Source organism: Grampus griseus (assembly GCF_964374135.1).
Source record: "Grampus griseus genome assembly, chromosome: 12".
In the NCBI taxonomy this organism is placed as follows: Eukaryota; Metazoa; Chordata; class Mammalia; order Artiodactyla; family Delphinidae; genus Grampus; species Grampus griseus.
In genome coordinates, this window is record NC_139006.1 from 28067137 (window position 1) to 28082867 (window position 15731).

At 43.5% G+C, this 15731-nt stretch overlaps 2 protein-coding genes across 9 annotated transcripts in view; one reads left to right on the top strand and one right to left on the bottom strand.

Annotated features, from left to right (window-relative positions):
- Positions 1–10170, top strand: part of SPIRE1 (spire type actin nucleation factor 1) — a 206210-nt gene extending 196040 nt beyond the window's left edge. For all 6 annotated transcript variants that reach the window (XM_082668138.1, XM_082668139.1, XM_082668140.1 and 3 more), the window contains 5 exons: positions 2684–2821; positions 3406–3476; positions 3994–4021; positions 4118–4254; positions 6517–10170. In XM_082668138.1, the coding sequence (XP_082524264.1) occupies positions 2684–2821; positions 3406–3476; positions 3994–4021; positions 4118–4254; positions 6517–6775 (633 nt within the window). In that variant the 3' untranslated portion in view covers positions 6776–10170. The remainder of the gene's footprint in view (positions 1–2683; positions 2822–3405; positions 3477–3993; positions 4022–4117; positions 4255–6516) is intronic.
- PRELID3A (PRELI domain containing 3A) overlaps positions 1–15731 on the bottom strand; it is a 107943-nt gene that overhangs the window by 24082 nt on the left and 68130 nt on the right. For all 3 annotated transcript variants that reach the window (XM_082668145.1, XM_082668144.1, XM_082668147.1), the window contains exon 6: positions 10201–10264. In XM_082668145.1, the coding sequence (XP_082524271.1) occupies positions 10201–10264 (64 nt within the window). The remainder of the gene's footprint in view (positions 1–10200; positions 10265–15731) is intronic.

Below are 15731 nucleotides of genomic sequence, written 5' to 3' on the forward strand. Positions count from 1 at the left end.
AAATCTGCCTTCCTTTGGTTTATTAAAAACAAAAACCAATGGTTGTTTTGGATAATTGTCAAATATCTGCTACTTATTTATGAAGTTTTGGCTAACCAAGAACACTCTATAAAGTATGACCATTTCCACTTCTCTGGCTCAGTAACCAGATTATACACCATGCTCTCTGATTTCTGTGCTCCCTAACTCTGACCCCTTTTGAATGGTAAATATAACCAGAATATTTAACAAAAACTCAGCCATTTTAGTGACATACGTAACAGTGAGTTCTAAAGGCACATCTGCTCCTACAGTATATTGTAATCTCTGTTAAAACTCTTTAAGATTTAGCTTCCCTTTCCTAAATTTGGAAGCCATACTGAAGCACAGAGCAGCCAGAGAATCAGAGTTGTGCTGCTCTGGTCCCTGGAGTCCATGCCATGAACTGAGGTCAGTGCCTGCTGCAGGTGTGACCTGGCCCATTGTAACAACGGGGACTAGGCTCGGCTCATGGGTAACCCTGAGTGCTCTTCACATTTTGGGGCATCAGCATCTCAGCAAGATCTGTTAAGGTTTAATTTGGCTTTGGGGATGTTGAATTAATATTTTTTGTCAGTTGAAAAAATAATGAAAGCTATTCTAGTAACTATTATTTTCTTTCATGTTGCATTAAAGTTTTGTTGTCCTTGGGAAAGCACCAGAATTAAAACATTAGCATTTGACCTGATGGAAGGTATTTTACTAAAGGGTAATCTGCTTGAAATTTTAAAAAAGAACAAGAACACAGAAAAATCCACTATTTCTTATTACATCTGATGGAACACTGGATTTGTGCATGGGTCAAAGCAGTAAGTTGGAAGTGTGCTTGACTGGCCCCTTTATGACTTGAGACTGAGGACTGGGAGCTGCGGGCTGTCTGGGTTGCTGTGTGTGGAGCATCCCCGCCACCCAGGCGTCGCAGCTGTGACGTTGGCACCAGCACCATCTTCCTAATACATGACAGCCAATCTCAGGGAGTGGTCTTCTGCTTGTTTGCTAGATTCATACGTTATTTTACTCCAGCTCAGCAATATTGTCACATAGGTAACTGTCAGAAAATGTACGATAGTCATGCTTGTTGCTGATGAATAAAGATGACCGTAGGGATACTTCTTATGAACTATGTCAGAAGCTGAGAAAAGTTGCTGTTCAGACGTGTGCAGCTGACCCTACTATCTGTGCACAGTTGTGATGCCCAGCGTTCGGAGGCGAGCCCGTTCCCACACTCTGTTCTCAGGGTCAAGCGAAGCTCAGGAAATATTGGACATGCCAACTTTTAAAGCTCTTTCCATTGAAAGAAAATTGGGTAATGGTGGGTTTTTTTGAGTATATCAGACATTCTAGAGCACATGAATTATCCTCCCACCCTCCAGATACTAAGCTCATCTTAAACGTTCAATTGCACGATTTTTTCCAAAACATTTTTAGCAAATTTAATCTTCCCTAAGTTAGCTTGAACAGAGATGATTTTGTATTGATTATTTGTAAGAAGCAGTAGTTCTGCAAACTACTTTTTTTTTTAGTAAATGCTAATGTTTTTCAAGTTTGCAACCTAGATTTATTTTTGTTTTTCTCTGATTGAAAGACAGAACTAAATGTTAAAACTCCATAAACTGACTGCACTCATAGTCCTGTGCTGTCTCCTTTGGCTTGTTTGATTCCAGAATGCCTGTGAGCAGCACTATTGTGTGTGTGGGCGTGAGTTACAGTGTGTGTGCACCGAGGACATCGGGGTTGTGTCGCTCCGCCACAATAGCCCTTGTGAAGTCCAGCAGGGTGCGGGCGCACAAAACCGTTCTGTCTTTCTACTGGGCCCACCAATCAAGCGCAGGGCCGGCTGGGGAGCAGATGGTGTGAGGCTCTTTATTCAGTGGGATCAGTTACATCAACATCTTCCTCCACTGTTGTTAGGGGAACCATTAACATGAGACAGCCAACTTCGATATTTATCGTCAGAGTTCTCTGAGTGTCTCCACATCTGTCCAGTGCGGACTGTACTTCCGCAGTTGTTTAAAAGTGATGAGAGATCTGGAGAGTGTGGGGCAGCCTGACGAAGTACCTGCTGGCTTCCAGGTCCAGTTCCACTCACACTGTTAGGAGTTTTTAGGCTGTGCTGATGTAACTTACCACTAAATAACGCTTCTCAATATCGATTACTAACCACCTTCTTTTGGCTATTCTGGGTACCACAAATCAGTTTTTAAAACAGTACCAATGTTGTAGGTTTGCTATTTATCTATTAGCAGATATATACAACACAAAAGTAAATAATATCTTTGTGTAATCATGGGAGAAAACTGACAGAAATTTGGTTTAGAACAATAACATTTTTTTCCCAAGATTTCAATGCATAGATATGTAGCTCCACTTCATGGAATAGAGATACCTGAGGCAAAACATCTAAACAAATGTGAGGAAATTTTACTAATTGGAAATTTCAGTGGCTACAGTGTTTCACATGGTCCCGGAAGTTTTCTGCCATCTCTTGTCTCAGTGTAATTAGAAACTGTGTGGTCCCCAGAGTGAGCCAGCTCTGCTCCAGTGTTTACTGGGAAACCTCTTTTCTTCTCTGAAGCTACTAACCAGGTGACTGATCTGAAGGGGAACTTTGCCTTGCCAGAAGGGTGGTGGGAGCTTCTTATTCATGTGGAATTTTGAATTTCAGGAGGAATTCTGCTACCCAGTGGAATGCCTAGCACTTACTGTGGAGGAGGTGATGCATATTCGTCAGGTCCTGGTGAAGGCAGAGCTGGAAAAATACCAACAGTATAAAGATGTCTACACTGCTCTGAAAAAAGGAAAGGTAGAGCCACTTACAGTTGATGGATCAGCAGGGTTAGAAGATTGGTCGGTCACAGGCATGTCCCCTGAGGACACTGTCTGGTGGCCAGATGGCATAGGACTTTGGGGGGATTCTAGGAGGTAAGAGGCTTACCCCGTGGCAGGCAGTCCCTTTTCTGCCTTGCTCACAAAAGTATTTTTATTTCTCCCTGAGAAATTGAAAACCAGAAGGTTAAAACCACCATAATAAATAATGGTATGCCTTCATAAAACAAGGTCTGCCCTTAGTTGTTACACTTTTAAAGGATTGTAGAGAATATGTATCTGAGAAACAGAGAAGACTTTTTCAGAACCTTCTTCAGGTTGCTTTCATGGTGGCAAGACCCTTGAGAACTGTGGTCTTTTATTACCATTTAAAGGTAGAATTATAATCAAATACAGAGCAGATTATAATTATCACAGAACCAAACTTAATAAAAGGGTCTCTAAATGCTCTTCTCCCTTTGTCTACTAAACTTTCCACATATAAATGTGTGTCCAAACATGCAAATTAGGAAATTAACTATTGGCAATGCCTTTTTCTCCTTTAAAATTTTTATTTTTTAGCTCTGCTTTTGTTGCCGAACCAGGAGATTTTCCTTCTTCACTTGGTCTTATACCTGTCAGTTCTGTAAGAGGTAAGGCTTTTGTAATTGATGACAGCAGTCAAGGATCCACTGTTTCATCATTTTTCTCTGAGGAACAATATTAGAAATAATCCAGTCTGTTATCATGTGCTGTGCTTGTAAGTTAGTAATAGTGATTGCTTCAAGAGTGGACAATTATTTGATATTAAGCCTGGAAAGTTTCTCTGCATGTATTTGTTTTCATATCCAAGATAGGTCTAATAATAATATGTCATGTTGAACAGAAAAAAATAGATGTGACTGTCACGTGATCCCAGGATAGACAAGTAAGAAAATCCCAAACAGACGTAAGTTGATCCTTTCATAGGACAGTGTAAGAGTTAAGTTTTACAGTGTGATTGTCTTTTTGGCAATCCAGTTGTCTCAGTTTGTTACGTTCTGATAGAAGAAGCAGAGAGTCCAGGGGACTTACTGTAGAAATTCACAGCCACGCAGCCTGCGGCTTCTCTAACTCTGCAGTTGCGTTCGTGGTTATCACGCTGAGTAACACTTCTGATTTTGTGTACAGGCCGGTGTGCTCACAGTGTTGCAAAAAGGTAAGCTAAGCTTAGTGAAATCACAACTTGTGCTAATTTTATTGACTCTGCCTCTTTAACAGTACTGCTCATTCTCAGTTTTATTTGGGATATTAGATGCGGCTGCCCTCCAAGCCATACTCCACCCTTCCTATCTTTTCATTGGGACCTTCTGCCTTGCAGAGAGGGGAAAGTTGTATGAGGCCAGAAAAACCCTCCACTGGCCACCATCGGCCACTTCGGAGCATTGCCAGGTGAGCAAGGGGCCGGGTCTCCAGAGCATCCTTTGTGAAAGGCGAGAGCTCTTTTGAGGACTATGGTGATATGGTGGGGTTTTGGCTTGCAGGAGTTTGGGTGGGTGGGTGGCTTGGTTTTAATATAGTTTTGACTTGTACACAAATCTCCAAAACTTGCCAAAGGTCACATGACAAGGGATGATGGCTAGCTCCCTGAAAGATACTTAATCTCTCAGTTTAATTTTTTTTCTACTTTGGAAGTAATTACTTTTGTGTGTCCTTTAAAAGTCATCTTTAAAACTGACCTTGTTTTCAATGGAGTTGAAAACTTGAACATAACAGTCTAATCTTTCTTTCCTTCTTTAGTTTTGAAAAAAATCTTTTTAATCCTGTGTTTACAGTAGTCTGTGATAACTTTGGCTTACTTTCCTATTGTAAAGGCAGAAATAAAGCTTTATGCCAAGAGCTGACAATTTAAAAGAAAAAAGGTGCCCGAATAGCAATCCCTTTGCATTTAATGCAGAGTAAGGTTAGTGTTGGTCCTTAAGAAAGACAGGAGGTCAGACCACACGCTGGCAGGGCCCAGGGTGTTGGGGTTTTATGTACCAGCGGCCTCCTATTTGGGAGGGACACTGGTGTTGGTGCCAGATGCTGGATGGTGGCCATTCTGCATGTCAGGGTCTGTGGACAGTGAGGTGAGGGAGCTGAGAGCCCAGCAGTAACCTGTACGCGAGGTTCCTGCCCCTGTGCTCAGTCCCCATCCTGACCTCTGAGTATGGGCTGCTGTCCATGGGCTCAGGCAGGCGAACTATGGTCTGTTCTTTTCTGCACTAGCTCTGTGTTCCTGTTTGGTTTAATTAAAATAGTGAATGAGTAGATGGTTCCTAGTTATTTCCAAAAACTATCCACAACATTTATGATGATGTTGGTCTAGTTAACTCCAGCTCTCTGGAATCCAAATAGTCAGTCACCCAGATATAGAGAATTGTTGTGGAGCGGGAAGCACATTTGATAAATACGAAATGACAAGAAAGCTGGTCCAAAGATAATTTTTCAGGATTTGTCGTAGGATTAAGATAAATTTACTTCAATTTCTTATAGTCTCACCTACCATCTACAGTTAACTAATGTTCATTAACCATGACACAGGGTCACTGGAGAAAGAACTTGAAGTTTTCTCTGAATCATCAGAGAGATTAGCAACATGTACTTCATTTCATTTCGGTTGTTAAAGTTCATGATCTATCTACGTATAGTAGTCAGGTGAATACTCTGAATATCCTATTTTCCAAAAATTCTAGAAGGGATACTAAGAGCTTTTAGTAGTAGTATTTTTTTTAATATAACGTTATTTATTTATTTTTATTTTTGGCTGCGTTGGGTCTTCGTTGCTGCGTGTGGGCTTCCTCTAGTTGCAGCGAGTGGGGGCTACTCTTCGTTGCGGTGCACGGGCTTCTCACTGCAGTGGGTTCTCTTGTTGCGGAGCACGGGCTCTAGGTGCACAGGCTTCAGTAGTTGTGGCACATGGTCTCAGTAGTTGTGGCTCACAGGCTCTAGAGCACAGACTCAGTAGTTGTGGTACACGGGCTTAGTTTCTCCGTGGCATGTGGGATCTTCCCGGACCAGGGCTCGAATCCGTGTCCCCTGCATTGGCAGGTGGATTCTTTACCACTGTGCCACCAGGGAAGTCCCGTATTATTATTTCTTAGTAAAAGGTTTCCTGGTTTCTTTCTTTAAAAAATTTTGTTTCTTTTTTTTTTAATAATTTGACATGTCTTTTTTAAATTTTTGGCTGCATTGGATCCTCATTGCTGCATGTGGGCTTTCTCTAGTTGTGAGCAGGAGCTACTCTTCATTGCAGTGCACAGGCTTCTCATTGCGGTGGCTTCTCGTTGCGGAGCACAGGCTCTAGGCACGCAGGCTTCAGTAGTTGCAGCACACGGGTCAGTTGTCATGGCACATGGGCTTCAGTAGTTGTGGCGCATGGGCTTAGTTGCTCCGCGGCATGTGGGATCTTCCCGTACCAGGAATCGAACCCGTGTCCCCTGCATTGGCAGGTGGATTCTTAACCACTGCGCCACCAGAGAAGTCCCCAGAAATATTTGGAAAGTTGTCGCCAATTATAACTTCTTCTTTGGACAACACTGACGTGACTAAGTCACCCACCCATTCCATCATGTTTTGCCAACAGATTTACTTTTTTTGCACATATTTTCTTAGTATTGCAGTAGAACTATAAGTAACAACAATGGATGTCGTAAATGTTTTGTTTTTTTCCAGATTGTCCTCAAAATCCAAGTCTGTGGACAAATCAGATGAAGAACTCCAATTTCCCAAAGAGTTGATGGAGGACTGGAGCACCATGGAGGTGTGTGTAGACTGCAAAAAGTTCATTTCAGAAATCATCAACTCAAGCCGGCATAGCCTGGTGCTGGCCAACAAAAGAGCCAGATTGAAAAGGAAAACGCAGTCTTTCTACGTATCCTCGGCAGGCCCTTCGGAGTACTGCCCTTCAGAGAGGACCATCAGTGAGGTCTGAGCCCCGTGCATTTGTGTGCAGAGTCGCATTCGTGAGAGAACACTGAGCGGGGCTGTCTTCTCGCCGCAGTTAACTGGTTCGGGTTTGCATGAGATCAGGGTTTTGCTGCATCACACTGTTCCACAGACTGAACACTGTGTTCATATCAGCCAGTCCCTTGTCTGCACTGAGAGAGGACAGTAGTTTGAAACTTGCTTCTGTGTGTGTGGTGATTTGGAGGCCAGAAACTTTTTCCTTAGTTCAGTTCTTTACTGTCCCTCAAATACTTTTCTGACTGAGGCAGAAAGCTTCTGGTGTGAGAAATCGGTCTAACACAGGCGTCAAAGTCAGCACAGTCTAAGAAGTAAGTCATATTGGCATTTCCACCCGACAGTGTTCCTGCCTGATGCACACAGATCCCTGGAGGCTGGGCCAGGCTGTTACCATCTCACAGCACAGAACCTACAAGGATTTGCTCATGCTCTCAAACTGGTTTTAAATTATTGTTGCTCTGAGATAAAGACTCGGGAGGGACTACTCTGCGCTCCAGTACAAAGCGTCTGAATAAGCTGTACGCTCAAGTGGGCGCCCATGTCCCCCACGCTGTGTCTGTGCCCGGGCCCGGGCAGTGGGGCGGTGTCTCTTGAGGCAGGTGCAGGGCTTTCCTTATCTTGAATGTATTATGGTTACTAGTGGTTTTATATTGGAGGTCTAAGATTTAAAGTTTTGTGGCATTTGGGGACAAGGGCAGGCTAGAAGTTTGTCCAAAAGTTGAGTATTTTGGCCAATAGGAGAAGGGCTGTGAGTGCGTCGGCCACGCCGCAGGGAACGAGCTGGAGAGCTCACATTTCCAACCGCGGTTTTCATAACTTTAGTCTCGCCATCACGACTAAATTAAGCCACAATTTGGTATCTGAGGTCTCAAACTGAAATTTATTTTTATAAATGAATTTTAAAAGCAAAAACATGGTCTAGTTCATTTAAAATTAACCTGCTGATAGGCTTTGTGGATGCTTTTTGCACACATTCTCCTTGTAAGTGACTTGAGTAGGACGGGTTTTGATGAAGCCAGGTTGAGGCGGCACTATACACTGTCATTTCTCGACTTGTGTGGCCCATTCCGTGGCCATCTTTATGATTTTGGTTCACTTGGCAGACCAGCCAGTCAAGTTGCCAGTCATGTTTGGAAGCTCGGTTAATGCACATGCACAGCAGTTTCCTGAACGCTCTCTAGAACACACCTGTAGTCAGCACCGCTCACCAAAAGGCAGGGCAGTCACACTTCACACCACCTCACAATACAGGAATATTTCTATAGCGAATTAACGGTAATACCTCAGAACTGCCCTGGTAGTGGTTTTACGTGACTGAAATTTATAAATTAGTAAATGGCTTAAAATTACTTACACTTACAAAATAAACTTTACCAATTGACTGAAGTAATGCATGTTAACAGTTTGTCTGTATTTGCATGTAAAAGTGGGCCACCAGAGAACCCTTACTGATTATGGAAACGTTTAAAGTTTTAAAGACTCTCACGTAAGAGCTTTAAACATTATATTGAGTGAATCTCATTTATAAAATTTTGGTGTGGGCTTCCCTGGTGGCGCAGTGGTTGAGTCCGCCTGCCGATGCAGGGGACACGGGTTCATGCCCCGGTCCGGGAAGATCCCACATGCCACGGAGCGGCTGGGCCCGTGAGCCATGGCCGCTGAGCCTGCGCGTCCAGAGCCTGTGCTCCGCAGCGGGAGAGGCCATGGCAGTGAGAGGCCTGCGTACCGCAAAAAAAAAAAAAAAAAAAAAATTTTGGTGTGAGCAGCTTCTAAACAAACAACCACCAGGAAGGGTGCAAGGGAGATGGGGTGGTGTTTGTATCCATGCACAGACCAGACCTAGGAGAGTGTGCTTTTTAAAATAATGACTTGGGCTTCCCTGGTGGCACAGTGGTTGAGAGTCCGCCTGCCGATGTAGGGGACACAGGTTCGTGCCCCGGTCCGGGAAGATCCCACATGCCGCGGAGCAGCTGGGCCCATAAGCCATGGCCGCGGAGCCTGCGCGTCTGGAGCCTGTGCTCCGCAACGGGAGAGGCCACAACAGTGAGAGGCCCGCGTACCGCAAAAAAAATAAAATAAAAATAAAATAACTAGTTTTTTACAGGTGTTATTAAAACACAAGAAACTAAACCCCCTAAATGAGAATCCCGTCCACATTCACAAGGCACATAAAATCTAGCACATCTAGTCTTTGACTTCACTTCTCCAGGTTTGTGACACTGTGCAGGTTGTCTGGGCATTGTGGGCACCTCTTAGCAGAGCGTCCACAGCACTGTCCACAGCACTAACAGGCTTTGCCAAGTGTATTGAAGAGGTCAAGTGGGTGGCAGGTCTCCGTGGGACAGTTTGCAGAAAGTACAGTAGAAAAGGGCACATGGCACAGCTAATATTGTAGAAATCAAATCAGCATCACTATCTGGTGCCAAAACAAATTCTTGCATTTACCCCCTCCCTCATCCATGGCATGTATCCCCAGCACCTCAACCAAATCGGGTAACTTCCAGAGGGTCATTCACTGCCAGCCTGTGGGGCGTGGTTTCAGTCCTCAGCCTCCTTTGACCTGAGGCCTAGCTTCCTCCCTCCCTTCCTACTGGGATAACACACCTTCCCAGGCCTCCTCTTTGTCCTGGTTGTTGGCACTTACTTCTGGTCTGACAACAACAGCATCATTGGCTGGCTGGTCTCCTGGAGCCTGATGTATCCCAGTGGGGGGCTTCACTTTCACCCTCTCCCTCCAGGCTCACACCCTCCCTTGCATCCCCTGCCTCATGAGCTCACCCTTCTCACAGCTGAACTTTCTGTCAGTTTAGGATAGATAAGAAAGCTTGTAAATACTGTAATATAGTAATTAATATTTGAAAGGCGTTCATTCAGTGGACAATGAGAATTAACTCTCCCAAGACAAGTAAAAGTTAAATCAAGTAATTGATTTGTACATCGACTTAACAGTCTTACTAGATTTCAAGTCTTAGGCCTTTCAAATTAAACCAGAAAGTTGTTATGTAGGAGTTTTTAAAATGATCTTACATTTGATGAGATCCCATGAACTCATAAACTCATGTCATGTGATTAGCACCGTGAGCTCATACCATGAATTTTTTAAGGCTTTTATTTTTCTAACTGTATTAATAAATGTTGGACTGATTTTAGGTGTCACATAGGAGACATGAAAGTTTTAAATTATGTTGCTGTTTGCTAAAGCAAAATAGCAGACAATTTTGTACATGCAAAACTGCTGAAGGGCCGTGGGGAAATGTGTACACGTTGACCTGGCTTCCTGTGTGTAAAAGTCAAGGTACTGCTGGCATTCAGTGTGACATGACAGTACTAAACGTTTTCCATTAAAGTCTTTTAAAATTTATCAAGGGGAAAATAAATGACTTTACATCATACCTTCTTTGTGGAGTTCCTGTTGTAAAATGATGATGTCTTTTGGTAACTAGCTGTTGGAAACCACCTAGGTTGGGAAGACAAGATATATTTATATGACATCAGCAGTTTATGATCAGCTTGAGAAATACAATCTACAAGGACCACACTGGAAAAATAAATGAATATGAGCAGTCACCGTAACTCTGCTGTGTCACCGAGCAGCCTGCCTCCTTTTTCAGCTCAGCAGGGTAGGAAACTAAAATCTATAAATAGTATATATAACAATTATTATATAAGAAGTCACATCTATGGCGACAAATTATGTATAGAAAGATAAAGCTTTTATTTTTTTTCCTAAATCGAATTCCTCAAGGTATATATTCTTAAAATGTCCAATGAAGAAAATTTCTTGCTGTAGCTCTTAAAGGGTCGAGAAAAAATGAGGAAGATTAAACCCAGAATGAATTTAGGAAAGTTCTTTTGTCTTTATGTTAACTAAATATAGAGCATCATTAGCCCTTTACGTACCAAACATTACATGATATTGAGTGTGATATTAATTCATTACTTATTTGCCAGATATATTTTAGGCTCTTCTTCCGCTAAAGTTTCTCTGTGACATGTGTGTAACAAGATGTCAGCTCATAATTCTAATGTTCACTGACTTTCTGAATCCGGGTCACAGCCCTTGCCTTGTGCCTCCTGAATTCCAGAGACACAGAGAGGTCGGGTACCAGGAAGGGAAGCTCTGGGTAACCCTTATTTAACTGCAACTTTCTTTTTCCTTCTCAGCTCCTGTTGAGAAGTTGTATAGTTGCAAATCATCAGAGTCTAGAATTTCATAAGGAGAACTCTTCTAGGTAAGGGCTTGATTGTGCATATGATGTGTTTCAAGACTCCAGTTACACACATACATACACATACATTCATCAGAATGCGCCTTCTTCCTGCATGTCAGCCTAAGGCCCACGTCTAGAAACATCTCCCTTTGCTCATCCAAAAAAATTTAAGAGCTAAGAACCTACTTAATATAAAATTCTGCTTGCACTAATTAAATGTTCAGGTGCAGTTACCTGGCAGACTGAATTCACAATGCTGTTCTGGCTCGTTCCATTAAAATGTGTATGATGTATATATTTATCTATTTAGAATAGATTTTACTGTGTGGAACATTCTACAGCTCTGTTTCTGCTGTTGAATTGTGATGCTGGTGGCAAAATCTGAGCCACTTCCTTACCATCGAAGTAGTGGAAGTAAAAGGGCTTCAGAAAAAAAAAAAAAAAAAAAAAAAAAGGCTTCAGAACTGACAGGACACAGTTCTCTAAAAGTGGGCTCTTGAAAACTGGGGCATTAATTAAATTTCACTTATGTCCCTGGGGCTTAAAAGCTGAGGGATCACCTGGATATTCCACTCACCCAGGAGGCCAGACGCTGGCTCCTGTACTAGGAGTGAGTGCTCTCAGAGCAGCTCCAACGAACGTGACTGTCTATGAATTTAAGAAAAGGCAGAACTTCCTTCCCTCAGGAGTGGCTAGAAAGAAGGGGCAGCCTCACTAGAAGTTTGCCCTTCTGTATAATTCTTTGCTTTGATGTTCCCATGTAACTGCAGGAATCATCTGTTGGTCCCTGGCCTACCTCCCCCAGTAGTTCCTTTCCCTAGGGTAACACAGCAGAAAATGTCACACCCCAAACTTTTCCGGGAGCAACAGTGTTTGGGAGAGTGGAAATGCCAAAGAGAAATTGAGGATTTCTGGAGAGCTAACCTGAATATCAAATTCCTAAGCAAACATGGTGTAAAAGCTGCAGGAAATCACTTGGGAGAAAGAGAAGGAACAGCAAGATTCTGCACAGGTAAACCTCAGCAGTGTAGCTCCTGCAGCAGGGAGCCTAAGGTGTAAACAGAAAACAGAATAACTTCTCATTTAAAGGGAAAAAACTTTGATCTTAGACACCCCAAAGACAGAAGAAGCCTGAGATTTCAGCTGTCCACCAAGGAAGGGAAGATGACTTGGGTCATCCTACCACAATCTCAGGGTCATTTAAGGAGTCAGATTCACAGACTGTGAGCTTGGACTGAGCACTGTGGGTGTAATTGGCTGGACACCCCCACTTCTGCGCGGCTCCTGTGGTGGCCTAAGGCCCTCCTCCTGGTGCAGCCGGTGGTGGGCACACCTCCTTCATGGTAGGAACTGGAGCTGACTCTGCTCCACAATGGTATTCACTTGCAAAAAGAGCTTTATGATAACTGGAAAAAAAACACAAACTAGTCTGTAATTAGTGAAGCAGAACCTTCCAGCAGTACGTGGTCTCAAGTATCTGAAATGATTCTAACTAAACTGCTCCAGCATGGCAGCAAAACAGCTATCAGACATTGGGAAAGCACCTTAACATTTCTGGATTTCTGTTTCTTCAATTTTAAAGTGAGGGTGTTGGATGAGGTGGTCTCTGAGGTCACTTTTAACCAGGAAAGACACAACACACGGGGTCAAAGAACCAGTACTGCACAAACACTGAACAGTGAGTAACCGAGAGCATGACCCACTGTAGTGAGAAACTCAGAGAGATCTCTGTGCATCCACGCCAGCACTTTTACTGAAGCCAAGTGTTATTAAACAATATTTCTCTGTATTGATGACGAACCTGATTATATTACATGAATGCAAGAAACAGTATATGCTGCATTTATTTGAAACTTGGGGAGGCAAAGGCAAGTTCAGTTTTACTATTTGCCGAAAGAACCTGAGTCCATCTCCCAAAATTAAAAAACAAAACAAAACAGAAAGATGAGTTGACATATTAACAACAGACCAAAAAAACCCAAACACACACCTCTGCACCCGCCACTTTGTGTTGGCACCATCCGGTTACTGGTGGTTCATCTCCCAGCCCTGCACAATGGAAAGACATGGTCTGTCTTGGCAGGTCTCTGTTCCTACAGTGTGACGTGTGCTCTTGTCAAGACGTAAAGGGAAGCAAGTAGCTGGAGGGATGACTGCATGTAACAGACTTTTAATTGTGTTAAGTGGAAACGAAAGTACAGACAACTCTTGCTGTCCAGCTTGATCAAAGAAATAGTTACCACAGCTACAGGGGTCCCCAGTCTACACACCTCCCGTGTGTGGTAATGGGACCCCCAGCCAAGAAGCTTGTCTCTTTGGCCCTCGCAGTTCTCAGCCCTGATGAAACACGTCGAGGGCCAGGCAGATGCTTATGCTCTGCCAAGTTCTATCACTGAACAGGTCCAATAGCTGGGATGGAGCCCTTGTGTCATTCACGCAGTCGTTTACTCTCTGGTTCTGTCTCACAGCTCTACAGACGGGGCTTCCTCCCTGGCCAGGGGCTGCTTCTAATAGCTTCTCGACTGCCATGTCTCTGCAGTGCTTCCTGCCCTTCCTACTCCTCCTGCATCTTCTTTTTCTCCACTGCAGTCAGCATCTATTACATTGTTTCCATGAAGACACGAATATTTGTCAGATTTCTTTACCACCACGTCCCTAGATTTGGAAAACTATCTGGCATGCAACAACAGGTGCTCAATTGTGGAGTCAATGAATGAGCAGGTTCAATATGGAAATGAGAAAAAGTCAGCAATACAAAGATGGAACCATCAATGCCTTCAAAACAGCTGACACAGTGTGTAGTCTGTGCTCTTTAACACGTAAGGGCCACGTACAGCCCTGTGTTTTTCTTTAAGGCAAGAGTACAATCCTAAATCAACAAATCACTGCAGGCCTAACGTGGGCAATTAGAATAGGGAGGCTTGAGTCAGCAGCTCATGCATCTGTTGGTTACCTGCAGCTCGCAGAAACCCTACTTGCCAGTCTGGGTTTCCGACCCCACTCTTGTAAATGCCACTCATCACAGTTCCTCTCCAGGCACTCTTCCACTTCCAGAGCCCCTGGGTGGAGCCACCATGTACAGCCCAGCCTCCTGACCCAGGTTTTTTCCATTAACAAATTGATGGGCAGATGTTAAAGACCCATAATCGAAGCCACTACATAAATGCAAAGCATATGTTTATCAGCACTGAGCTCGTACTCATTACCTTTTTACTACTTGCCCCTCTCATAGTATGGTAGTAATCATAATACTTTGATTAAAATTTATGTGCCAACTGGGCTGAAATAAAATATATTAAATGATTTCAAATTTGTCATATTAAAATAATTTGGCCAAGAAAAGAAAATAAGGGAAGATAAAAGGTAAGCTTTATGGGCTTCCCTGGTGGCGCAGTGGTTGAGAGTCCGCCTGCCGACGTAGGGGACACGGGTTCGTGCCCCGGTCCGGGAGGATCCCACATGCCGCGGAGCGGCTGGGCCCGTGAGCCGTGGCCGCTGAGCCTGCGCGTCCGGAGCCTATGCTTCGCAACGGGAGAGGCCACAACAGTGAGAGGCCCGCGTACCACACACACACACACAAAAAGGTAAGCTTTATGAGATTAGATATTTTGTGCTGTTACTATTAATAACTTTTAAAATATTTTGCTGATTTTTAGTAGCTAATGATAGCTACCAATAATTGAGCATGTTACAGAACTACTGAACCAAACGTGATTTCACTCCCCTGACACAGCAAAGCTAATCTACTGACACTGGGTTGTGAAGGGAAGTGCGGCAGTTAGCGCAGGGCACCCAACATAGGGCCAGGCAAGGAGAATGGGCAGCTCATGATCAAAAGACCCGAACTCTCTGATGGCTTTCAGGTAAGCATTTTTAAAAGCAAGGTGAGGGAGAGGGTCAGGGTGCCTAATCAACTTGTGGACGTTTGTTTGATTGGTGGGTGGTGAGGTAACAGGGTGGTATTTCAGGAGTCAACACCATCAACCTTCTGGTTCCGACCACTCTGGGGGGTCTGTGTGCCGATGGTCAGCGTGTAGTTAACTTCTCCACCTGGTGGGGGATTTAGTATCTGCAAAACAACTCAGGATATGACTCAGGATATTTTCTATTGCCCTTGAGGAAGAACTAAAGGTCCTTGACTTTGTTTTATGGCTAAACTATTGTTTTGACTTGCTTAACTGTTTTACTTTGTTTCTGCATTTTCTCACTTCTCTGATTAAATCTGTTTGGAAATTGGGGAAGGCCTAGGAGGCTAAAACTTTTCTACAAACAAGAGGCAGGGGACACAGGAGGGTGGGATCTGTCACAAGGAAGGCCCCACAGGGTCCTGCCCGGTTTCAGTCCCCCCTTTTCTTTGATATTCCTCAATCCTGAGGGGAACAGGGATGATGAGTGCTCTGGCTACTAACTGCTGAATGGGGGCAAAGCCAAATTTTCAGGATAAGAGGGGATAAAGTCATTGACTTCATTATTTTTTAAAGTTAAGGTATAATTGCTTTACAGTGTTTCAGGTGTACAACAAAGTAATTCAGTTATACATGGGTGTGTGTATACACACACACACGTATTCATTTTCAGATTCTTTTCCCTTATAGCTTATTACAATATACTGAGTATAGTTCTCTGTGCTATACAGTTGGTTATCTGTTTTATATATAGTAGTGTGTATATGTTAATCCCCAAATCCTAATTTATCCCTCACCCCCATTCCCC